The sequence below is a fragment of the Serinus canaria genome, chromosome 21 (genome assembly GCF_022539315.1).
Source record: "Serinus canaria isolate serCan28SL12 chromosome 21, serCan2020, whole genome shotgun sequence".
In the NCBI taxonomy this organism is placed as follows: domain Eukaryota; kingdom Metazoa; phylum Chordata; class Aves; order Passeriformes; family Fringillidae; genus Serinus; species Serinus canaria.
The window spans coordinates 3,311,885-3,338,671 of NC_066334.1; the positions used below are offsets into that span (position 1 = coordinate 3,311,885).

A 26,787-nucleotide genomic window follows, 5' to 3' on the forward strand; every position below is an offset into this window, starting at 1 on the left:
GATGGAGATCACAGAAGAACCATAGGTGGTAAGAACTGCAGTACAAAGGATCTCTCACAGGTGTCAAGAGCATTCTTGGATCCCCAGAAGGGCCAAATCTGGTAAGTGTACTTAGACCATACCTCACCCACTGGGACAGTAGAGTTTAGCACTGGATAATTAATTACATGCACAATTAAATGCTGAAGAGGGGATCTGCAGTTGTGTTTTGTGCAACAATATTTCCCAATGCTCTTGCCTGAGTTGCAAGAAAGCTGAACCCTTCGTGTACTGCCATTTCTCAAGAGGTCCCAATTGCCAGGCAATGTGCCTTTCACCTAAATCCCTTATCAAAACGGACATCAAATGCCATTATCCAGAAGGATAAACAAAAAGGAATCTCATTTTACACTTAGGATATGAATAACCTTCTGGCAAGGGAGGGAGAGGCACAAAGACATTGGGAAATGAAAATCCACCAAGAGCTGTTGGATAAATGAAGAAACAGTTTGGAAGAAACAGAGAGAGCAGAACGTTGAATCAGCTGTTTCTCAGAAAGTGTAACACCAGACTCAAAAATGAAGCTTCATCCTGCTTATTCTTAACAGTTTCTGAAGTCTGGTGTTAAGTCTGAGCCATTTCCTTTGCAGGTCATGGACTATGTATGCTAAAGCCCCGGGGCTCTCTGTCTTTAGTTTCATTTTATTATAAGGTCAGCTCATCCCTTAAATTATTTTATTAGTATTTAAGAAAAAAAAAATGACATACTTATTTTACCCACACTGTGATTTTTCAGAATGAGAATGTGCTGCCTTCACAGGCTAAGCAGACTGCTAAAAACACTCTTCCCAAAGGTGACATCACATGAGCTGTCCTTTATAGATATTTTTTGCTTCAGGTTAAATCTTTTCACTAATTATTTGTGTATGGAAAAATATGTTAGCTCCAGAGGAAGATCCTAGAGCTCAGAACAGAAAAGAATGGGCTGCTGATGTCTACTCAGTGCTACTAGCCTTGACACCATGAAGTTCAAGTCTAGTTTTCATCAGTTGGAATCATATTTCTACCTGGAATGACATCTGTACATAGTATCTCCTAGAAGACAGAGACTGCAGCACTGCCAAGAGGCAGATAAAAAAACAAACAAAAATCTGCTGCTGCAGGAGAAGAGCCATTGAGGAGGATGAGGTAAGAACAGCTCTCAGACCAGGCTGCAGCTGCCTCTGGCTCCACTGGACTCAGAGGTGCAATGGCAGCAGCATCCAAAATCTGCCTTCACAGGTGATGAAACATGTCTGTGACACTGAGCCTTGATTTCAATGAAAGTCTGAAAAAGTAAGGCATGGAGGCACAACAAAGCCCCAATCTGAGCAACTTGGAGGATGATTACCAAGAAATGCTGTGCAGGAACTCACAAATAATAAAAACTTGCCTGTAACCAAAAACCAGAGAGACAGAACAAGTTTTTGTCTTCCCAGAAACTGCCACTACAATGATCCATGACAGTTCTGCTGTGATGGGCACAGCCTTGCTCCTGCAAATGTGAAACCCCTTATGCAAGCCTCTCCCACAACTAATTGTTACTGTCTAATTGCATGGTTGGTTACCACATGTTTCCATCTTCCTATTGGCATTTTTAAAAGCTGGATTATAAACCATGACGAAAACAGCTAATCCCGTGCCTTTACCTGCAGAAATCCAAAATCTGAAAAAGGGGGAGGAGGCCACAGCTGGTTCCTTCTCAGGCTCCTACCAGCACAGCAAGATGGAACTTCTCCTGGCCATTTTTCTGGCTGTTTTGACTGGGATTGTGGCAATGGCTTTCTATTATGAACACCCCAAAGCAGAAATTCCTCATGGAATCAGTGAGCGCCAAAAGCTTTATGTTCTTCATTACCTCCTGAACTTTGGGCTTGGTCTGGTAAGTAAAACTTAATTAAAGCTTGAGTTTTTAATTCTGTTTCTGCTGGAGGGATAATGGTTTGGTGATGTTTTTTAAAATCAATGTTTAAATAAGTTGCAAATATGCAACTGGACTGATTAGGTCCAGATTCCTTCAGCTGTGCTGGGCATAACAGACTCCCCTCTTTGCTATACAGCACCGAAGGCAGTATTTGTGAAAAATAAAATTGGGCAGCCTGTGCAATTCCCAGTTTTTTTCTGAAGGTCTGTGTTTTAGCTTTTCATGCCTGCTGCCTCAAGGCACTGCTGGAGGGCTTAGAAGGTAACTTGCCCTGTGTATGTGGAATTTCTGCTCTGTATGACACCGTGCTTGCTTACAGAGTGAGCAGCTAAATGATGTCTGTGATCTCAGCTCTCTCCTGCAACCCTGTCATTCTCCTCCTGAGGCATCTGAAGAGAGCTGCCACATTCATCATCATTTGCCTTTCAATATGCCTGAACAACTTTCTTCTTTGAGACAGTACACATAATACCTAAAGTGACTTTCTGTGTCATTGTTTTTGGCACATTTTTGATCCTTCATCGCTTTTCATCCTTGTTCCTTTTCAAAACTAAAACATGACATGCACTTGTCTTTCTGCTTCATCAATCATCCTGAATTAACTGTTGCCCCAGTCATTTAAAAACCCTTCTGTGATACCTAGACTAAGCTTCTTTTAGTTGTTTAAATTGTGAAAAAAACCTGTTCAGTCTCTTTGGCTTGTGCATTACTTTTCATTTCAATTCCATGTTCTAATGTTGTTAATTCTTCCTTTCTTTACCTGCCCCATTGCTTAGTAAATTTTATTTGAAGTCAGTGAGCTCCCAAGAAGGTGACTCACCATGTCTCTGGTGCCACACCCAGGCCTCAACACTGCCTTTTAACTGTAATTTTAAACTTCTGATCTTACAGTTCTGCATCCTTTCTGCTGGCCAGTGAGAGGCCAAGCACAAGCACTTCACACACTGCCTGAAAGGAGCAGAGAGATAAGGACATTAATGGAAGGTTAAAGCAAAGTTTAAATGCAAGTAGAGTTCAAGTCATGTAGCAACTCCTGCTATGGCTGTTGGGCAAATTACTTGTGCCAAATTCTTTCAAGGGCTGACAAGCCATGAAGTCAAAACTGCATGGAAAATTAAATGTACAAGTATCTCCAGTGTTCAGCTGGGACAAAAGGAAATACCAAAACACTGTGGTTGGTAAGGTCTCCCACGACTCCTTTTTTCAGTATTTTCAAAACAAAGATGATTTCCATGTTCCATGCAGATATAGTTAATTTCAGGTTTAACCTTTACTGTTACAAAATTATTAGTGTGAGGAAAGAAAGTACCAGAGGGAAGCTGAAGATTAAATAAGTAAAGTTATTTTCCCATGGATATGGACCAGGAGTTCTATAGAAGGAATTGATATGAGACTATAATTTTGCCACAAGACGATCCTTCCTGTGTATGGGATCAACTCTGCAAATGACCCAAAATAGGATTCCTACACCAAATTTAACAGGATCACATTACTGAGCCACATGAGGTCTGTGAAATTTGAGGTGAAAACCACAAGGGCAGGTTTTTAAGATCTATGCAGTGCAGACCTTTATATGTGTAATTCTCATTGAAATGCACATGCATGAATAATGGCAGCACAACAAACTGAATTACCCATCAGAGATGTCTGCTGTGGAAGCAGTGCAAAACTGAATCCAATATAATGGAAATACAGTGAAACTGCCTCATATTTTTTCATCTTGAGCAGGGTACAAGTGAAACAGCTTAAAGCCATGCAGATGCAATGGAGTAGATGAGCCCACAATGACATAAGAACCTGAGCCCAAGTGTTTAAGCTGTGAGATAATCAAGCCTGGGTTCAAAGCTCTTCTTGGTCAGGAGGACAAAAATGTGTTAGATGCTATGGATTTTTTTTTGCTGCAAATTTAATCACAGTGTGAGTTTGGGAAGCAAAAGTATTGGCTATGTTTCTTCATCCAAAGCTAAAGTTTAAAATACTTTAACTACTCTCTCTGTATTTTGTTCAGGCACATGGCTACTGAAACACCAGACAAGGTGAAATATTTTACACCTTTTATCTACTAATGATAATTTGATTGTTTTCCTACTGAATTGACCATGGAGTTTAAAAATTTTCATTATCAATCTCCATGTTAGGTAGAAACTTACACTAATTTGGACTCTTGTGGTTTTTTTTTACCACCAGGCAACATTTTTGGACAAAGTAGGTGTAATCTCAGAGGTCCATCTCCTCAGGGTTGTAATGGAGATAATACCACCATTAAAGGATACACGTCTTCTTATCAAGGACTTAAGGTTTGAAAGGGTTAAAGTGAGAATTTACCAGCTAAAAACATCAAACAATAACCTAAGAAGGGGAATTCTTTATTTTCACGGAGGAGTTGGCCGGTTTGGAAGTATCCGTAAGTAACATGAACAACGTGAGCTATAACTGCGTGCAGCATCCAGACTGGGTCAGGGAAGGCACCACAGGCATCATCTGGTCCCACCTCTCCCCCCCAGCAGGGCCATCCCACAGCACAGGGCACAGGATTGTGTCCAGACAGCTCTGGAATATCCCCAGTGAGGAACACTCCACAACCACACACCACAGAGTTTCTGATCTGATTTGCTGTATCTTAAATTGCAAGAGTTAGTAGGTTTAACATTATAAATTTAAAAAAATCAGGACAGCAGAATCAATTTACTTACATGCCACAGGCATCATGTTAAATTGACCTTATATACATTGCATATCTAGAATAGTCTCTGATCATTTTTAATACCTATTGTCTTCCTTCCTCTTTATGCTTATGAGAAAAGTTGAAAATCTCATTAGAATTTTATTTCTTATTTAAAGCACCCATTTTTTGTTCACAAGTGTGTGCAAGCTTATATGAGTGTATTGTGCTGGCTGTGTCTCTTTATAGTGGAAAGACAAGGAAAAAACACATTTTGGAATTTGAATGGGAAAGAGATGGGATGCTGCCTCATGCACAAGAAATATTTTTGTACTGGATTTAGCAGAATTTTTGTTCTTTTTTTAAAAGCAATTTCTCCCCTTCAAAATCACTTTAAAAGTGGCAGCAGTGGTGCTGTCTGTAACTTTTCAAAGAGGGAATCAAAACAATGCATTGGTTTAAATTCTAAGTTTCCTACCAGCCAGAAGGTTCTCACAGCTGTAAGGAAATGGTGAGCAATGCCCAGATCAGACCATGCCACTCATGCTGTGTAGCATTAGCTACACAAGAGAGAGAAGATTTTCAGAATGTTGTCATTCCGTTTATTTTTAAAGCAAGTACAATTCCAGTGAACTTTTCTGTTTTGTAGGGGCCTACGAAAGAAAGTGTCGCTATCTCTGCAGGAAGAGCAATTCCGTGGTGGTGTCTGTTGGGTAAGGGGACCCAGCCCAGGCTCTGACCCTAGGTTTGCAAGCCTTTACTGCAGTCAAGCTCCTTGTGAAGTACATTCAGTGCCTACCCTTAAGGATCCCACGCCTTTCACCAGCACTAATTCCTCTCAGGAGGAATTAGTCAACTAATCCCCAACTGTTCATTTCCAAATGAAATCCATTACAGTAATTTTATAATTTGTAGCTAGCACTAAGACATGAGGTTGTTTTTGTTTTCTAGAGCCATATTCAAACCACTTCAGGCTGTTTCTCTTGAAAGCACAGTTGCCCAGAACACCAAATACTCATTTTAGAAGTTCTGAAAAATACAAGAACCTCATGAGTTTAAAACAAGAGGTTACAAACCAAGCTCGACATATCTACCCTCAAAAGAAGCCTAAACACTTGACTCTACTGTCTTAAATTCTTCAGTAAATTATTCTTGCAGGCATGATGCATTTGCATGAAGAAATGGCAGCAGGAAATCCAAATTTAACTTGTAGTCAACCTGAGATGACCATTACAAATATTTCTCTGATGAGCTGTAATACTCTTTTAAAAGAAATAATGTCTAAAAGTTCAGGCAAAGAGTTGATTACAATTGCACTAATTGCTGTTTATATCCTAAAATACTTGAAGAACCAATAATTCATTGATTCTGTTTAAAGAACTCAGCTTCCAGAACACTGAAAACCTTGCAGATTTTCATTATCAATTTTCTATGCTCATATTCTCTAACAATTTGTTGTTAAATGTTCATTTTCCAACTGGAATTAATGATAACTGATTGACACACTTGCCTTGCCAGCTAATTCCAAAACAAGTCTCATGTGCCTTCAGTCACTTACAAGATATGTAAAGAAGTATTTTGCAAAGGTAGAAAAGTGTACTGACTCTCCCAGTCATGAGCAGTAGCAATTAATACATCAAAAGCACTAATTTGGAGGAATTCTATGGCTGCAATTATAATCACAGAGTATTTATAAATGAATGACAAGATTCCATTGGGCCCATTCACTAGAATTGGCTGTGCTAAAACACTTTCACTCCTGTTTAGGTACCGTTTAGCTCCTGAGCACCCATTTCCAGCCCAGTTTGGGGACTGTCTCACTGCTACCATCCATCTGCTGAGGACTGCACAAGACCATGGTGTCGACCCTTCCCGCATTGTCGTCTGTGGAGACAGCAGTGGAGGGACACTTACTGCTGCTGTTGCCCAAGCACTGGTGAACAGAAGAGACCTCCCAAAGCTGAGAGCACAAATCCTAATATATCCTTTTCTGCAGTGTGTGGACTTTAATTTGCCTTCTTACCAGCAGAACGAGAGAATCCCCATTTTGCTAAAGGAACGAACCCTTGCTCTTGGTTTGAAGTACATTAATCTGGACTTGGGCATCATTGAAGATGTATTTAAAGGCTGCCATGTTTCAGAAGATCGGAGACTGAAATATCAGAAGTGGGTGAGTCCTGACTACATCCCTCATGAGTTTAAAACAAGAGGTTACAAACCAAGTCCAACATATCCACCCTCAAAAGAACTCACTGAAGTGGCTGAGACCATGTTTGACCCTGTTTTTTCACCACTCTTGGCTGAAGACAGTGTGATTGCTCAGCTTCCTGAGACTTTCATTTTGACCTGTGAACTTGATGTGCTCAGAGATGATGGACTGCTGTACAAGAAACGATTAGAGGACCATGGTATAAAAGTGACCTGGTGCCATCTGCAAGAAGGGTTCCATGGAATAGTGTTCTTAGCGCTTTTTGGTAAGGTGGTAGGATTCCACTCTGGAGCTAAAGGCCTGCAAAAGATAGTGAATTTTCTAAGACTGATGTAAAATTCCATTTCTTGCTTTCTTTTTCTGATTCCTATCTCTTTTTGCTTCCAAACTTATTTTTTAAAATCCTCAATTTTCCTTTCCTTAAATCATCACCTTAAATTTCTGCATTGCATCTGTCTTCTTTTTACCCACAAAGTTGATTGCATGATGGCCTTTGCTTAATTTTCTCTCAGGAGAGACAAAATCAGGTGAAATTACATTTCTTTCTTCTGCCAGCTCTTCAGTTCTCTCTTGTAACCATTAGAAATCTCATCCTTATATAGCATGGGGTTTGCAATGTGGTCTGGTTCAGTAAAGTTCTGGTACTATCAGAACACAAACCACATTTGAAAACAACCTGGGGCAGGTAACAGGGTGTTAATCTACAGGATCAGTTTATAAAGAGTATGGTCAAACACTTTAAAAAGCCTGTATCTGGTGAGAGCTCAATTTGAGACAAGCTTAAAAAGAACTGAATGTAGCAGGAAAAATGTAAACATAGACAGAAATCAAAGAAGGGGAAGAGAAGGAGAGGAAGAGAGAAAAAGGGCAGACCTGGAACTACAGATGTTATAACAAGTATTGGTTAAAGAAAACAACATCTATTTTAAAAAAATGCATTTACATTTTATATAAAGATAATAGATGCATGGGAATATAAAGTAATATCAGTTACTTTACAAAGTGTAGGCCAGCACTGCCTGATGCAGGAAGGACTCTCCGTTTGAGGGACAGGGTCAAGTGCCATTGGGGAGAAAGGAGAATGATTGTGAAAATTAAAAAAAAAAAAAAAAAAAAATCTAAGTTCAGGTCAATCTTCAGCTCTTTACGACAAGAGATGAATGAGCAAGGAAAATACAAAATAAAATGGCATTGCAAAAATGTAAAGCTGTTTTCTCAGAAATGACCTCAAGTATTGCCAGAAATGTCAGTAAATGTTTTACTTACACCATTCTGAGGTGAATGTATAACTGTGGAACAGTGTCATTGTTTCAGGTTTTGTTATAATCTTATGTCCTGAATCAAAATAACTTATGTCACTAGACTCTATTGTCTTAAATTCTTCAGTAAGTTCTAAGTTCTACTTGGAGGCAAGATGCATTTCCATGAAGAATCAAAAACAGGGCAAGGATGCAGTTTTACTGACAGTCAAAACTTCTGTCTGTTTAAATTAACACCTGGAACACTACCTACACTGAAATTACCACCACTCTTGTGAGGGAAATTTCTAGCTCTATAATTTTCAAAGAATACTCTCTGTATCTGATGTTACTCTATGTGTTTTCTGCCCCCCACTGGCTCATTTAAACTACAACCAAAAGCAACTGCAGACTGTTATGTAAGACACAGGATCCAACACAAGACACCCTACAACCAAGGGAAGGGCTTTCCTGCAATGCTCTGCATGGCTATTTACATTCAGCATATGAGTAAAGAAACTTGCCAGAACAATATGAATTACATTTAGTTACACTCACATAGTAGTCAGGAAAAAGGGGAAATTTTATAGGGATCTTCCACATGACATCTCTGAATGAATATAATGCAAATAAGCATAAAGCTCAGAAAATCTTCTCATATGTTTTCCTGATTTCTAGGCACACACTGACTCTGTTGTATGCTGTTGCTGTTGTGCTGTTGAATGCACACTGGTGAATGCCGTTGTTGTTGTGCTGTTGAATGCACACTGGTGAATGCACACTGGTGAATGCCGTTGTTGTTGTGCTGTTGAATGCACACTGGTGAATGCACACTGGTGAATGCTGTTGCTGTTGTGCTGTTGAATGCACACTGGTGAATGCTGCTGTTGTTGTGCTGTTGAATGCACACTGGTGAATGCTGTTGTTGTTGTGCTGTTGAATGCACACTGGTGAATGCTGCTGTTGTTGTGCTGTTGAATGCACACTGGTGAATGCACACTGTTGAATGCACACTGGTGAATGCTGTTGTTGTGCTGTTGAATGCACACTGGTGAATGCTGTTGCTGTTGTGCTGTTGAATGCACACTGGTGAATGCTGCCTGTTTTCCACATGGGCAGCCTGTGCCATGAATGCTCATGTGACCCCAGTGGCAGTTTGTCCATAAAGTGATAGAGCAGTGCATTCCTGACATTAAAATGTACAACAGTCAGACTAACACAAAGGCTGACAGCTGTCAATCCTCTCATGGTATTACACCCCAAAGACCATATGATGAAGATACTACAGATTTTTATTTTTTTTAACCCAGACAGCTCCTGGGTTATTGGTGAGTTTTTGCCTAAGAAGAACTTAGGAAAATACAATGTTGACAAGTAACTTTCCTTAGCTGGGGCAGTTCCTTCCCATCTTGACAAAAACCACTGTTCCTTCCTCAAGGGAGGAGGGTGAGGTGCCTGAGGTGATAATTCCCTCCAGAGTTAGCACCCTGAGTAAAATGAGAGCCCAAGCTGCCCTCCAGACAGGAACACGGTGTGGACAAGGCTGGTCCATCCAGAGGTATTAGCCCCAGAGAATGTGGGCATGAGCCACATTTCTTTAACTGGTCTCTAGAGTTTTCCCATGAGCACTGTAACACAAATAAAAGGATCCAGGATCAGACTGGAACACTGTTGAAAACTGAAAACCAGTGAGATGCTGGGAAGGTCAGTGCAGCTGGGAGGGCCTGACACTTTTTGAGCTGCTCTGTGTGACAGGGAGATGCTGAAGGAAATGAAGGAAGGGAAAGTAAACTGCCCTGCATCATTCCATCACCAGATGTCAGCACCAGCTGAGTCTGTAATAACCTGGAAAACCTCTTGGTGCTCTGGGCACACAATGTGAGTACCTGAAACACACTGCCAAAGGTCAAACTGTGGTTTGATTTCGATATTTTACTGAATTTTTTTCTTATGCCTTCAAAGCCTGAAGCTTTCTGATTACTAACAGAGCACATATTAAGCCATAACAACTTTACATTACCTGTTCCAACCAATCGAGTTTGGAGTGCTGTATACAGAAATTTACAGCTTCAGTTATCCTCTGCTTTGTTGCCTTCACATCACCTCTTTATACCACACTAGTTACAACTCACATACCACAGCATTTTAAAAATAAACAGGAAAATAGAAAACATTCCAAATTTAGTAGCTCTCTTATTTATAAGTTATGTTATTTAACGCTATTCTCTGCCAATGATACCCATTCTCTGTACTGCTCTGGCAGAGACCTGCAAACTCTGGTTGTTTTTATTGCTGTCCTCCTTGTCTCAGTTATTCACTGTGTTTGCTGATTCCTGTGAGAGTGCAGACACTGCTAACCTGAATATCTGGAACACTGAGACTCAGACAAACCTGGCCATGGGAAAAGAAGGGCAGTTGAAGTTGTTATATTCACATTCAAGCAACTTCTGATTTAATAAGATTCATTTTGATGTGATGACCTGCCATGAAATCCCAAGTGGATGTTCCAGAGCAGCTTTTTGGAATCCATACTCTGAGGAACAGAACTGCACAGCAACAGAGACACAGACACCCAACAATCCATCCATTTCCACATTTCCCAGTGCTGCTCTACAAAACGCTCCAGTTGCATAAGCATTTCAAAAATGTACCTGCTCTGAACTGCACAACATAAGATCTGAATTTCAATCACTGAATGCTAATACATAACATTCATCTTTTTTTTTTTTTTTTTTAATGCAGTACATCTTTTTACTCCAGAATTTGTTAGCAGCTGTTTAGCCTAGGAATCATTTGGAAGGGACAGACTTCAAAGAAGAAAAGGAAGAAAGAAAGGGCTAAAATAAAGATTTATGCCAAGTGCAAGGTGGCTTTCTGTTGTAAGAGCATACAGGAACTAGCTACTTATTTGGGTGGGGAGATGGAGATAACAAGAAGGGAGGACACTGAAAAGTACGTAGGAGGCAGCCTAAATGCAGAGGCAGATGAAGCAAATCCACAGCACCTTTAAAAACCAGTATGGTACAGCATGTACTAAGCTGTAATTTCTTAATGCTTCTTACTGTCACTGTGAAGGGCATATTCAATCCATCTCATAGATCAGAAGACTCAGGCTTACAGGTATGAAAAGCTCTGAGGTGCCTTCAGTCCGTTGTTTACATGATGTGAAATGAAGAAATGTGAACTGAAGTATGGCACGTTCCTCCCATGCTCGAAGTGGTAAAAACAAAGTCAGTTAAAGTACTCTACAGATTCTAATTGTTCTGCTAAATTACCTAGAGAAAATAAGAATAATTTTAAAAAGCAAGGCAAATTATATTTACCAAAGTGTTTCACTTTGAAGTGAATAGTAAAAAATAAAGAACTCTAACAGAAGCTATTATTTCTGGGTTTAAATTTTCTTTGTAATATGTTATTTTTTCCTGTTTTCTGCTTCCTGGCTATACCTGCTAGAATCAATACCTCAGTCATCACAGCTGACTCCTTTCCAATGCTTTAGTTACTCATCATAGGATTTCCTGTGTTACACAGAGAAACTGCAATAGTCAACTGACTCCAGGTTAGCAGTGGTGGAAACTGCCTGCAATCACAAGTGAAAGGTGTTGTAATGTTTTAGAGAGATTTCACAAGAAAACCAACAACTCAGAACAGTCACAGAATTCATTGGCACCACGTCCCCTGAGTGCTCCTGCCTTGCACAGTGTTGGGTTTGTCAGCTCCTGCCTCTTCCACTAATAATTAAGGGGAAGTTGAGTTTAACACATTCTCAGCCTACAAAGCTATGTGTGAAGCTTTAGAAAATCCACAAAGCTGAGTCTTGGGAAAACCTGCAAAGACCACATTTCTTTGGGTAGGTATCATTGTATTTCCCCTTCCCATCATTACTATGGCTATTAGAAATATGCTGAAAAATCAAGAAGAGAATGAATTTTAGAATGGAGGCTTGCTGATGAGAAAATGGGAAGCATTTACCCAACTAAATTTAACAATTCTGTACTCATCAAGTGTTACATTAACCAATTAAACTCCAGCAACACCAAGTTCAACAAATAATCATTTTGTGAGCTCTGAATAGCTGTTTTCTAACAATAAAGGAACCACACGAGGCTCATAACTCTCACTGCAATGTCAAACTCCACACTGTGTTCATTTTCTCTGGTTTAGTGGAATCTCATCAACCTTTAGGTAGTGCAAGCTTGTTCTCATCAATAGGTAAAGACTTTGTGGAAATTAGGGTTTGGAGATGAGTTTGCTGAAGAACAAAATATGGCTATAGCAAAACACATCAAACAGGCACCATTTAAAGAACTGCCTCTCTACTGCCAGATAGAGAAGAAGCCTTTTTATTTGAGAAGACACAAGGTACTCATTTCATGCAGTGGATTCAAATTAAATAAAAACATTCTTTTGAAATTTACCACCTCAAAAACAACTGGGAAAAAAACCTGAAAACCTCACTGACTGTTTTGTAACAACTTGAGAATCTGACACTGACCATAGATATCCTCTGGGTACAGAAATGGCTGGCCAGACTGGAAATAGATGAAATATATAGAATATAAGGCACCAAGCATCATCACACAATTGTCAACATAAACATCCCCAGAAGGACCAAGCAGCTCTCAGATCATGGGATTTACGTGATTCTGGATAAACTTGGACATTGAATTAACAGGACAAGGAGGACTGGAGGTGCAAACAGCACAGAGCTAGAACATGCTCTAAGTTCACATGCTGAGTATACTCTAACAGTATAACATACAAAGAGATTAAAACATTAGGATAATATTTTAAAACATTGATTCACCAACATTTCTTTAGCAACAGAAGGGCTGTAATGCAGAACTGAAAGATTTTTGTTCAGATTGTCATGACTTTACAACAGATTCTATAGATGACTGCCAGGGCCTAACAACAAAAAGCAAATGAACAAAAAACTCCTAACTGTCCCTTTGTAAATTTATTTTTAAATAAAAAGACAGTAAAGCAGTTTTCCTCCTACTCTATCAGTCCATCAAGGTTTCAAAACAGAGGAGGCATGTGTGAGATGTTTTGGTTTTGATTAAAGCTGATTAATTACTGACTCACTGAACAGAAGAAGTCTTGTGTCAAAACAGTGTCAGCAAGAGCTCATAGAGATAACAGCCGACAGACATGTGCTCTTTGGTATAAGGCTTTCATCATCTGATCACATAAATAACAGGTGTTTAATTGCCTTTGGTTACCTTTAAAAGTTTCATTTACTGCCACTGAAGTACTAAGTGCCTTTACGAATTTTTTATTCTTGATTAAAGGTTCTTTAGAAAGCACAGAAATTGCCTCGTCTGAGGATTCAAATATAAGAAATCCTCAAGAATGCTGAAATACAAGATTCAGAGCTGATATCCATGTGGGAATTTATCTTGACTGATGGCACAGATATAAGAAATCAGCACTTCGTTACACTGTGCTGTTCTTACAGGAATATATGGCAAAACAAAGCCAAATCCCCACAGGCTGTGCTATAATATCACACTACAGGGAAACATTTCTACAACTAATAACCACAAACACCACTGGGCTGCCCCAGCTGTGCTGCAGAGCCCTGTGGAGAACATCTGATGAGCTTAGGACAAACTGAGCACTGGCCATGGGCATCTGGGTTTGGCTTCAATACTCTGCAGCCTAACATTTTAACTACTGGTATCCTAAATTTGTGCTCTGTGGAAGGGAAAGGCTCCAAATCAACCAATCAGCCCAGAAAAGGCTCTAATCATCTCCCTATTTCACAAACCCTGGCACAAATTTATGACATTGCTCCATCCCACACATCCTTACCTTCACAAGCCAATGTTGTGCAAATCAGCTGTCAGAATTGCTTTCATTTAAATACTGTGCTAATGAAACTAAAGACTAATTCAGTTTTCAGACTGGAATTCCACTTTAAAAGCCAAGGCACAAAATGTTTAGCAACTGTAAATTTAAAGTCATGTAGAAAACATAACAAAAAACAGAAAAATTACTTCACCAAACAACTGCCACCAACTGTTACCAATCCCTCATCAATACAGATGTATTCATAATACCTCTACACTGAACTGCAAGCAAGAATTACAGTGAATATGAAACTCTGAGGGTTAATTGCTTAAAAGCTTTTGCCAGCAGCAACAGTGGCTTCAATCTACAAACATGCCCTCAAGTGTCTGGAGAGACTTTTGTGTATATTCAGGCTTGCACTGATTTTAAACACAGAGCAAATATACTCTTATTTAAACAAAAATTAAAGCATGGATGTGACAGTGTACTCCCCTATGAAACAGAGTTTATAAAAATTTGTGGATTTGAGTATTTTTCTTCTCAAAGAAGTGTTTATATGCTTTGATGACAAATGCAAGTAGCCCCACATCACTAAAATTTAACATTGCAACAGGAATGTCCATCCAAAATGAATCCACTCCAAACCACAAAGACCATCTTCAAATCAAGGCCCCTCTGAATACTTATTTCTCCTTGTTAGTGAAAAGCTCATAGTATTAATCACTTCCATACAGTTTGAGTCCCACCTTTTGTGAAGGGTATAAATGAGGCATACAAGTGTTGTGAATAGTATCATTAGCAAAAGAAGGGTGGAGAAAATTGCATTACATTGCATTGCAACATTAATAAACATTTAATTTCTGCATATGAACCGAGCACTCAGTCTTCTGTGAAGACACCTTAGATGCACTTGAAAACAGGGCTTAACCAAGTTTTATAGCATTCTCTCCTGTTTTGAAGTGAAATGGCATCCATTTATACAACTTTAGCAATTATAGGAATGTTTTTTATTTCTCCTGTTTTAATACCAGCACTGTTTTGGGGGGTTGTATTATACGGTTTTTTCAACTTAGAACTGCCACCTGGAATTGAGCAACCTCTAAAGCTTCGTTTTTTCTACTCCTTGATGATCACAACCATGGTCACGGTAAGTTAAAATTCTTAAACTGGGATTTCACTTTTGCTTAGGTAGGAAATTTGGGAGCAAGAGGAAAATGTTTTACTTAAGGGAAAAAAAAAAGAAAAAAGCAATTTATGTTCCTGAAACCTGTCAGCATTGATATATGAATCCAAAACGTGGTAAATTAACTCATAAAATTAATATGACTAATCTTAAAAGCTTCTTTAGATTTTTTCAGTCAAACTGCAGCCACTTTATGCTGGGAAACTGTTTCATATGAAAATTTAAAACAAATACCTAGATGTATCCTATACATATTGAACTGCATGTACATAGAATAGTGCTGTCTGTTCAGAAACAAGCCAACATTACTCCTCTTCTTCCAAATTCTTTCTTGTCTACAGGGAAAGATTTTGGAGAAGCTGGGGATCTGCAATGATTTAACCATACTGCGAGCAGTGCTCGATGGGATACCTCCATGGAGAGATTCCAAGCTGCTTATCAAAGACCTCACAGTAGATGAGGTACCCTTGAGGATTTATCAGCCCAAAAGGCCCCCCACTGGCAAAAGAAGAGGAATTCTCTATTTTCATGGAGGCGCTGGCACATTTGGGAGCATTAGTAAGAAATGGGCAAGTTTTATTTTTCAAGTCAAATCCAAACCTTTACATTTTTGCCTTCAGGCATGTGTCAGTCTGTGTCTGCCCTGTCCTTCCTTGTGTCATCAGTCTTTGCTCAGTGCAAACTGGAAAGTATTTGTGGAATGAACAGTCTCGTGTTAAAGGCAGTCCCATCTCTGCCTCCTTTGGGCAAAAGACCTGTGATCCAGAAATCCCTCACGCTGCTCTCAGCTCTCAGTGAGGAATGCTGCTCTACTAAGACTACCCTATCTTACAGAAAAGATATAATATGGGGCCAAGGAAGGATTTAAATACATTTTAAAAAATCTGTAAATAAATTCCCATTCATGCAAACAAGGAATCCAAAGGAAGGAAAATATAAATAACAAAGGAGCAATTTGGGGAAGTTTGATTCTTTTGGTGACATGGCAGAGGATACTTGATTTCTTTTCCAGAAAGGGAGACAACTCTTGTCTCAGCAGCTGGGAGTTCAGCTCCCTGAGTGCTCAGGATCTTCTGAGAAGCTAAGGCTCCGAGTGCCTTCTCTGCAAGCCAAGGCCCCTAAGATGGAAATCTGAACTTCATTCCAGGGGTCAGGCAGTGCAATTTGAGGGGTTTGAATCCTTTACTGTTTCAAAAGGTAGGTCTGCACTATACTGGGCAGACTTGAATTTCCTGGCATCCTTCAGCCCTGTGCAGGAATCATGACATAACTCCTGTGTTGTGGGTTCCCCTCTGCACTGGGGCACAGTTAACCCACCCTGCTGTACTTAGGGCACAGGAGCCTGGGAGGAGTGCCAGGCTCATGTCTAGAGTTAGTCTGGGTGGCAGTGAGGACTCAGGGAGGGCAGGCACTCTGTGATCTAAGTGACAGGGGAATTCCTCTCACTGGAAGGAAAAAACACACCACAAATTGCACAGTGAGTCCCTGTTCACATGGCATGGTTTGATGTAACAGGCATACCTGTACACAGAGAGTGTGACCTGACCTTTGGCTTCAATTCCTTTTGGTGTTTGATGACAGGAAAACAACATGATGACAGGCCTTTGGGAATCTCCAGCCTAGGAAGCCTGAAGTCTGCAACCAGCAAATTAGCAGATGCCACACTGAAAAGAATCAGTGGACAGATAACTATGGCTTATTCCTCAGAGGGATGTCATACTTCTCAAATCCTAGAATTGTTAAATAGTTTGAGTGGAAGGGAACTTAAGTCTCATTCTCATTCCAAGTCCCCACCATGGGCAGGGACACCTTCTGCTATTCCAGGTTGCTCCAAGCCCCATCCTACCTGGCCTTGAACATTTCCAGGGACAGGGCAGCCACAGCTGCTCTGGGCATCCTGGGTCAGGGCTTCACAACCCTCACAGGGAAGAATTTCTTCCTAATATCTAATTGAAACCCACTCTTTATCAGTTTCATCAATTTAAGTTTTTTAAGTCAGCAAATACATGAATAAAGGAGACTGAGTTGCTAAAACCCACTTTGATTTCCAGAAGAGTCTCCTAAAGAGGCTACACACCCATGACACAAGAGGGAAGGTCTTTCATTTGGATTAGAGCTGATTGAAAGACAGAAAAAAGATGGGTTATGGGAAGTTCCTGTGAGATTCCCAAAAGGAGATCTGCACTGGGAGCAATGCTAATCAATTTATTCATTCAATTTATTCAAACAGAAAAGATGGTGCAAGGTGATGTGGTATTAAATCCTCTGAGGGTCATAAATGGATGGCTGAAAAACTGCAGAAGGTCTGTATGACAGCAGAGGATCAGACAATAAAATGACAGGAGAAATGGCATGTAGAGAAGTCAAACAGATGAGCAGAGCATTCTGACCTTATAAATGAAATAATGGACTCCAAGCAGGAGCAGGAAGGAGCTCTTGGGATATGGTAGGAAGTTACCTGAAATTGTTGACATAGTGCACAGTAGCAGTCAAAAAGCAAACAAAATGCTAGTAATTATTACTAGGAGAGGAAAGACAAAACAAGAAATTTTTTTATGCCACTGTAATAAATCCATGGTGTATCTAAATACAGCATAGTGCTTATAGCTCTGCTTCCCACTCCTCAAAAATGATAAAGCAGTACTGGAAAGACTTGGAGAGGATGCCTAGGTGAGAAAAGTGCTTCTGGGCAGAGAATATGTGAATGAACTATGACTCTTCAGGCTGCAAAAGGTGCATAAAGACAGATACACTAAGTGACTATAAAATCATGAGAAGCAAGAGAAGTTAAACAGGGAAGGATTATCCACCATTTCTTACAGTACAAGAATTCCACCATGTGGAAGCAGTGAATGCCAGGTACAAAAGGAGCAACTAGAAATGGCTCTTCACACCTTTGTAAGCAAGTGAGAGAGCTCCTCTTTGCACAAAGCTGTTACGGTTAATGTTAAAATCATGAGCTTAACAAGTGGTTTGGGTAATTCACAGAAGAAATGCTAATGAAGGGCATTAGGTATAAAGATAGCTTCTGTCTCAAAGGAGCACCCTGAGCCTCAAATTCCTTATTCCTGTTTGTCCTCAGCTTACACTCTCCTTAGACACCTTTTGTTGACCACCAAGTGAGATGTGAGACCATACCAGACCATACCAGACAGATTTCTGGGTTTCCCCAGTATCACCATCCTCACGTTTGTGTGATGCCCTGAGAGCCACTGGCCAACAGAAAAAGTATAAATGTGTAAAGACCACATTCCATAGCACAAGTTCCTTATCAGACTCATCTTGCAGTGCCTTCTACGTAGCACATGTTCAAGGATCTGTATTTTCATTTCAAAAGGAGATTTGATTTTCAAATCATCATTTCTGCTAAACTTTCTCTCTAGGAGCCTTTGAAAGAGTATGCCGCTATATGGCGAAAAAATGCAACTCAGTGGTTGTGTCTGTTGGGTAAGTGCTATTTTGCCATAGAAGTATTTATGGGAATACAGCTCTCAGTTGAAACTCTTCTGAAAAATATGCTGAAAATATTTACTCTTTCAGACCCCATCCCTATTTTTGACTTAAACCTTTCATTTCATTTAGAAATGTGTTTATAGGCAAAGTATTCTAAAAGAGCTGTCACATCATTAGTTTGGCCTTCCAATCTATGTTAGTTAAACCCAAATATCATCTTTAAAATTAAGAAAAAAAGTCTGCCTAACTACCACAGCAACTGCAAACAACACAAATTGAATGTTTGTAACTCCACTGACACTTGAACATTTCAGGTACCGTCTGGCTCCTGAACATTCCTACCCAGGGCAATATTCTGACTGTCTCAATGCCACCTTATACTTCATGAGGAATTTAGAAGAGTATCACGTGGATCCTGGTCTCATCATCATTAGTGGTGACAGCTGTGGGGCTAATTTTGCTACAGTTATTTGCCAAATCCTGCTGAATCATAGAGATCTGCCAAAAGTACGTGCTCAGGTCCTGCTTTACCCAGGACTCCAGGGCCTGGATTTCCAATTGCCCTCCTACCAGCAGAACGCTTTTGTCCCCGTGTTGACCCAGAAGATGATCATCTACCTCTGTTTTCGTTACCTTAACAAAAAACCCACATATTGGAGAGATGTTCTACAAAACTGCCATGTTCCTGATTGTATGAGACACCAGTATAAAAAATGGATAAGTGCTGACCTTATTCCTGATGAATTTAAGGTTAGAGGCTATGTACCACCAAAACCTGCATCATATAAACCTGAAGTCCATGAAGCTGTCAAAGAAATTTTAGAAATGACATTTTCCCCACTGTTAGCTGAAGATTCCATTATTTGCCAGCTCCCTGAGTCCTACATTGCGACCTGTGAGTTTGATGTGTTGAGAGATGATGGTCTGTTATACAAGAAGAGACTAGAGGAAAATGGTGTTCAAGTGACCTGGTATCACTGTGAGAATGCCTTCCATGGAATTTTAGCCTTTTTTGGCTATGGGATTTTTTCCTTTTTATCTGGAAATAAGATAATGGACAGTACTGTGAATTATATAAACAGTTTATAGAAGTATTTTTCAAAAGAAAGGTGCAAGTCATGCAGTGTCTATGAATTTATTCTTGGCAAGGGTTATAAACACCTTTGATTTATCGTTTGGATTTTGACTGCATTTTTTAGTTTCTGATTTCTGCTTCTGTAGTGACTCTCAAACAAATGTTAAGATTATTTGAAGTGCCACCATTCTAGAAAATATTCTTGTAAAAACACACCAATAAGACTGAAGTGAAAAGGCAAGGCACCTAGAACATCCTGTTTCACTAAAACTACAGCAATTCCAGGATCTTTGCACAGCTGGCACACACTGAAGGCAAGAGACAAGAATCTCCATGAAGACACTTCAACAGCCCAGAAATGCTGAAGACAACTAAGGTCAGCTTTGGCCCTTTGACAGACAGGAGGTGTTGATGGTATCAGATGGAGAACTCAGCTACTTTGAAGTCTTACAGCAGACACTGAAATTGCAGCCATGAATTTAATTTCCAGGTTTAGTCTCTACAAAAACTACACTGCTCCAGAAAATGGGAAGTCAAAAGGAAGGCTCCTGTTTGGAGCAGAAATCCTAAATTGGCACTAGCATGAGTTTGATTTTGTTTGGGATCTGAGAAATGATGTTTCATTTTGAAACTTCATTCTCAAACTGGAATCTCTGAACTTCAATGAGTGTGTGGATATCAGAGAAGTGCAGAGGTGAGACTTTTCCATAACCCATTTTTCTTTCAAGATTATCTTATGCTCAAGGTTACCTGTTCTGCTGTGTTGAAAAAAATCTGAAAATCATGTAAAGAAGGCAGAGAAGCACAATTTTATCTATATTATCACTGTAATGCTATGGTGATTCTGTGATGCTTTCAAGAACAACAAAATAAAAAACTAGCACTGCAAATATTTCTGTTATAAGAGTGAGAGTTACATTTGCTAAACACATACTGACTGATGAACCCAACAGAAATGCCCCTCCCATAGTGAGAGAACAAAACAACACAGGCAGGCAGACACCACAATCCTGCTGCTTTTACCTGGTCACAGCTGTGCTGTGGTCAGTAATTAACCTACCAAACAATTAGATGTAACCACACAACTGTGAAAACACAATACAAACTGAAAGTCCACAAACACTGCTGATGGACTATTTTTTTTTCAAATCTGGGTTTCTGCTGATTTTTGAAACAAGATTTCCTTCTACTTCAGAATATTTTATGATGACCATATGCCCTATTAAAAACACTCAACTTCCCACTAGAGAAACAATATGAAATTAAATTTTTATAAAGTTTTGTAACTAAAATGACATGGTACTTTCCCCCCATCACTTATAATTTGACTTTACAACAACAACAACAAATTAAAAAAACCCCAAGACCCCTCATTGCTACCTAATAAGGTTAGATTTTTTTACCTCTTTTCTTTCCCCATGAATTTGCAATTTAAATGTTCTGACATCCTAGCTGTTTGAAGAGCTGCAGACTTAGATTCACAATTAATTCATTTGCATAATTTAAAGTACACCTTCTCCACATTAGCACAATCCTACTCCTCAGCAAGAACAAGATAAAGCAGTTTGATTCAGAACTCTTTAATCACTGGCTATCTTAAGTCATTCTCAGCTGTATTTGTTGCATGTAGAGTTACTGAAAGTTACCTGCAACAGGGTCACCTAATCATGAATCTAAGACAACTTCCTGTGGCTTTTTTAAAGCATGTTCTTCTGTTAGAAGAGAGCACAAATACTAAAAAGAACTGAGCTGGGTAATGACAGAATTAATGACAGAATTTTCTAAAGCACCTTTCCAAAGAGCACTGCTGACAATCCCTTTGGCCCTTTTGAGTGACAATCATCTCATGCAGGTTCCCACTCCTGAAGAAATTCTCCAGATGGGTGTTTTACAGTGCCACAAACTCAAAGCACACAAATGCCCTCTGTCCATTTTCCACCTCCAACTAATTTGATAGTAAAGCAGGTCATTCCTAACACCCTTCTCCCAGCTAAGCACTGGTTTCTTGCAAAAATTCCAAAATGCTGCTGGCATAGATCTACTGACAAATCAAGGACTTTGACCAACTTATCTTGTGTAAGATAACAGGAATGGGGGGAAAGAAAGTGAGAGAGGGAAAGATACCTGCTAATGTATTTGTGAAAGGGGGGAGAAAGGTTTTTACTGGAGCAAACAAAGAACAGGAAGATTAACAAAGAATCAGGAAGTAACAAGACAAATATATATTGGAAAGTCAAATCAAAGACAAGTCAGATCACTGCAGTTCAGCAAAATGGCAGTTGTACTCACAGTGCTGGTGTTATTCTTAGTTGGTTTTCTTGCTTCATTTATATTGTTGGTCATAGGGGCAATTAATTTTGATTTTTCCAACTCAGAAATTCCTCCTGGAGTGACTCAGCCTGCAAAGCTCCGAATCATTCATATAATTTTAATATGCACAGCTGTGGTGGTAAGTGAACGTGGTGTGATTTTGGGGGGAAGAACAGACAACCTGTAGATTTTAAACTTACTACTGTGCTAGAAGCCTGCATGGAATTAGGTTCCAGAGAGCAAAGCAGGGCATTGCTGTCATGCTGCGTGTTTTACTGAGCTGAGTGTTGCTAAAGAAACTTTTGCCAGACTTCTGAGACTGCACTCCTCTAACCCAGTCCTGCCCAGCTTTATCTTAGGCGGTATCTAAATGCTGCCTTAACACAAGTGTGTGAAAGTCTGACTGTGCTTCTGCCCTGACTCGAGCTGACCTAGCAATCATTTGATTTATAATGTTTATCCACGTTGGATCATTTGTATTTCCTTTCTTGGCTCAGACTATACCACATGTCTCTGGCCTGTGCTGCCAAGCTTTTTGTGGGCATGGGGATGAGAATTCTGTATTTATTTTGAATATGAAGTGAGAAGCTGAACATTTCAGAATTAGCCTTGGGAAGGAAAAGTTTCTGTCACACAAGTGACAAAATTAGGTAACGTTGTTCAAGAGGAGCTGAAGGAATTCTTCTCCCCAAAGCACATTTATATAACTCCTGCAGCAACTAAGCAGGATTGCCTGATGGGAATGAGGGGCTCTGACCAGCCCATCTTCTCCAGGTGAAGCAGCTTGCAAATGTGTGGGAAGATAATCAGTCTCCAAGAGGAGCACTCAGCATCTGGTGAGCTCTGCTGACAGAGGAGCTCACTGAATCACAGGTGTTTCTATGTAATGATAGGTGTAGAGATGCTCTGATGAGACATGGCATTAGACAGGAGGTAACAGAGGTTGTGCATGTATTTACTAAATTAATTTAATGGAATATCTGCAAAGAGATACAAGCTTTTTAAAATTTAAAATGGAAAACAAAAAGAAAAAAATCTCTGTCAGAAATATTCTAGATTATGGTCAACCATAGTAAAGAATTCTAGATATATGTATTCTCATGTTTTGGCTGCACAGAAGTTATAATTAGAAAGAGATTGCATCAATTAAGCATCTGGAAAAGCCAGTTCTCTTTTAATCATCAATCCACTGCCCACCATAAACCAGCATTGTATGCTGCAATGTAAGCAACACGGGGTGAAAGAAAACAAACAAGTTGAATGTAAAAGTTAAAATATCCTTGGTATTGTTCCATTCCAGCTTGGAAAATAGCAAATACAAAAGAATAAATAATTTTATCATACAACTGGAGACACTAAGCCTAGTTTCTGTAAAAAATTAAAATCACTACCTTGCAAAATGTCTTCGTTTCTTCAAGAAATCTTTCCTCAAGTTCAGACATGGAGAATATTACAAATATCTGTAATTGCTGAAAAAAACAGCCTTTTGTAGATAAATATATTTAGAGTTATGACACTATTGACAATCCATGCAAATGTGGCTGGCTGATAAGAAATATTCATAACAGAATCTTGAGTAATATGAACTTGATCCAAATATTCCTAAGGACCAAAGTACAGACTGGCATGGCTGAACAATGCATTTCAAAACAGAGGATATGCCTTTTATTTATGCAAAGTTATGTCGGAGCACTAGCTCTGATTTGTATTCATTGTCTGGTATCTGGCATGAATATCCCTATGGCACAGAGAATTAAGATAAGTTCATTCCTACTAAATACGTCAGGATCTTCTTGTCAGTGCATGGCACACACCAGTGAGACTTAGGAAATGGATCAAAAAGCAATTATCAAACATATTCTTAACTTAATCAACTCTACTTTGGGCAAGTGTCTGTACCATGAAAATCAGCACCAAAATGATCATCTTTTGCTATGTTTCCACATCATCCGGGGGGGGAAGGATAGAATAACCAGTGAAAACCAAACTTGCTTTCAAAGTTAGGTAAAGGACCTGCTGAGGAAGCAGAGGATTCTATCTCACCAGTCTGTTATTGTTGCATTGTTTGGGGTTCTGTTCTTCATTCATGTAACTCTATAACCCCTCCTGATGCTGCTGTTACTTGTTCAGTTTTCTCCTATACCTGTACAGCTATTCCATTAGTTCATTACTGCCCTAAAAACCCATGACTTAGGCACTGTGAGTTTACTGTCCACACAGTTCCTTTCCTTTGGAAAGCACAGGGTCTCTTGAGTGAGCTCTCTGTTCTCTTTGCCTTTGAACAGGGAAAGATTTTGGAAAACTTTGGCATCTGCACTCAGGTGAGCTTTGTGCGGTACATACAAGGAAGAAAGACTCTGGGGGCGGACCCAAAGCTTTTCATCAAGGATCTGTGGTTTGAGAAGGTGCCTGTAAGGATTTACCAGCCTAAGGCTCCATCTGCCAGCCAAAGGAGAGGAGTTGTGTTTTTTCATGGAGGAGGATGGGTATTTGGAAGTCTTGGTAAGATATCTACCAGAAATATTTTAGTTAAAGAAATACATACTCCATAATAAGTAAAGTTGGTTGTTTCTTGATCTGTAGCAGTTTCAAACTTTGAATATAACCACAGGTTCAATCTCGTAATTCTTGCTGCCAGAATAAGGCATCTTGGGTGGATCACGTGATTTTTCTTACAGGACAATGAAATAAGGGGAAAAAATACTGAAATAGGAAGATGAGGAGGGTACAAAAGAACTGAGGAGCTTTGTAGGAAGCAGCAGGGAAAAGTAGAGAGCATTTCCTTCTTGCAATTCTTTGATTTGTCCAATAGATAACATCTCTTCTCTGGAGATAAAATGCAGCCCAACCTAAACCCAAACCCCACCAAATCTCTTTCAGAGACCCATGAAGAACTGTGCCGTTTCATTGCCAGAGAAAGTGAATCTGTGGTTGTATCTGTGGGGTGAGTCTTGGCTCATGCTGATTCTGAGAGCTTGTTTCCTATAGTGTAAATATCCCCTCCTGTCCTCTCAGTCATAGCAAGAATCTTCCTCAGATAAATGTGTCTGTGGGACTTCTCAAGTATGTGATTTACAACTTCATTTGCTGTTGCTTGGAGACACTGAAGACTCATTTGGGCTGTTTTCACTGTCTGATTACATCACAAATTACACTTTGGGATATCTAGCTGGAAAAGGAAGTTTTGGATGAAAATTTTCAAGTTCCAAACTCAAAACTGATTGTAAATAGATTGTGAGCTATGTGATCTCCTTAACACTTATTCAAGGAAAGCCTGCTTGATACTTAAGAGAAGCACATTGTGAATGACAAGCTAATACATTATCAAAAGACTGGCATAATAGTTCAGATTACAGAGATTTGTAACATAATTTATGTAAAAAAGATATAAACCAGAAGTCAGTTGTGTCCAACCCATGAAAAACTGAAGCAGAAAGTAAGTAAATTATTGTCAATAAAACCTACATTTAGTTAGCAGCTGAGTATTCCAGTGTTGTTAAAGACCTAAGAGACACCATAAACAGATGATATCACAATAAAATAATCTGCACCACCTAATCTTATTGATGGTAATCCTATGGAGACAATTAAAACTCTGCAGAAATCAGGGTGTTCCTGGTTGCAGGAACCATGACTTTAGCAATACATTTAAAACTCATATTTCCTTCTTGTCTCTGTGTCCCAGGTACCGTTTGGCCCCTGAGCACAAGTACCCCGCTGCCTACGAGGACTGTCTGAACGCCAGCCAGCACTTCCTGCAGCACCTGCAGCACTACGGCGTGGATCCTGCCCGGGTCACTGTCTGCGGGGACAGTGCTGGGGGCAACCTGGCAGCTGCTGTGAGCCAGACCCTGGCAGGCAGGTCAGACCTCCCCAGACTGCGTGCTCAGATCCTCATCTACCCAGGCCTTCAGGCCCTGGACTTCAATTTACCGTCCTACCAACAGAACCGGGGGGTCCCGCTGCTCTTCCGGGAACGTGCTGCTTTCTACATGCTGCAGTATCTAAATGGAAATGCAGCAAAACTGGAAGAGGTCTTGGAAGGTTCCCATATTCCTCCAGATATTAAATTAAAATATCAAAAGTGGGTGAGTCCAGACAACATCCCTGAGGAATTTAAGGTCAGAGGCTACAAACCACGTGTGCTACTTGACTGCACAACTGAAGTTTTTGAGACAGTGAAGAGATTCTGTGAGCCCACGCTGTGCCCACTGCTGGCTGAAGATACAATCATCCAGCAGCTGCCAGAATCTTTCATCCTGACCTGCGAGTACGACGTGCTGCGGGACGATGGCTTGTTGTACAAGAAGAGGCTGGAGGACAACGGGGTTCGAGTGACCTGGTACCACCTTGAGGATGGATTCCATGGGATCATAAACTCATTTAATAGTAACTGGTTGTCATTTACATCTGGAAAAAGGGGCCTTGACAGCATTGTGAATTTTCTAAGAAGCTTATAGCAACATTTTTCTTTGTTTCTGTAAGAACTGCCAAATTTCTGTGGTCTTTCATGCTTCTAAATTCCATATAAGAAGTTCATATAGGACAATTTGTTAATAAGCATTTATGCCAGTGTGATCACCATAAAAGACATTTCAAGAATAGTTTCTTTTAGTGCTGTCTGAAGTAGTCCATGTGCAATCTCCCTATTTTAATCATCTGTTTGGACTAGACACTTGTCCAGTACAAGTGCTGCTCTCTCAGAAGATATAAAAGATGCAGTAAAATTTTAAGCCAACATCTGGTCTGACCTGTTTTATTCAATTACATTTGATGATTTCATTCTTCCTAGAAGTGTGTGTTTTGGCAAAGGAGAAAGACACTGACACTTCAGTGCTATAATGCACAGCCTGTACTCTCTGCTACATGTAGCACCTGACTTTAAGAGTCCAAATTTGAAGAAGATGTTGGTTTGCCAA

General features: G+C 39.8%; 3 protein-coding genes across 3 annotated transcripts; all 3 read left to right on the forward strand.

Moving 5' to 3' along the window:
• Positions 1-1,644: 1,644 nt before the first annotated feature.
• Positions 1,645-8,612, forward strand: LOC103820946 (arylacetamide deacetylase-like 4). The gene is made up of 4 exons (XM_009095721.4): positions 1,645-1,900; positions 4,130-4,346; positions 5,254-5,317; positions 6,372-8,612. Exons 1-4 carry the CDS (start codon positions 1,745-1,747, stop codon positions 7,147-7,149), a joined length of 1,215 nt encoding a protein of 404 aa, XP_009093969.2. The 5' UTR covers positions 1,645-1,744; the 3' UTR covers positions 7,150-8,612.
• Positions 8,613-14,686: 6,074 nt separating this feature from the next.
• On the forward strand, positions 14,687-20,450 carry LOC103820838 (arylacetamide deacetylase-like 4). The gene is made up of 4 exons (XM_009095613.4): positions 14,687-14,994; positions 15,372-15,588; positions 18,414-18,477; positions 18,798-20,450. Exons 1-4 carry the CDS (start codon positions 14,812-14,814, stop codon positions 19,570-19,572), a joined length of 1,239 nt encoding a protein of 412 aa, XP_009093861.3. The 5' UTR covers positions 14,687-14,811; the 3' UTR covers positions 19,573-20,450.
• A 1,173-nt stretch (positions 20,451-21,623) lies between these two features.
• On the forward strand, positions 21,624-26,716 carry LOC103820837 (arylacetamide deacetylase-like 4). Its single transcript, XM_009095612.4, has 4 exons — positions 21,624-22,007; positions 24,154-24,370; positions 24,749-24,812; positions 25,554-26,716. The coding sequence occupies exons 1-4, from the start codon at positions 21,831-21,833 to the stop codon at positions 26,326-26,328; spliced, it is 1,233 nt and encodes a 410-aa protein (XP_009093860.1). The 5' UTR covers positions 21,624-21,830; the 3' UTR covers positions 26,329-26,716.
• Positions 26,717-26,787: the final 71 nt, after the last annotated feature.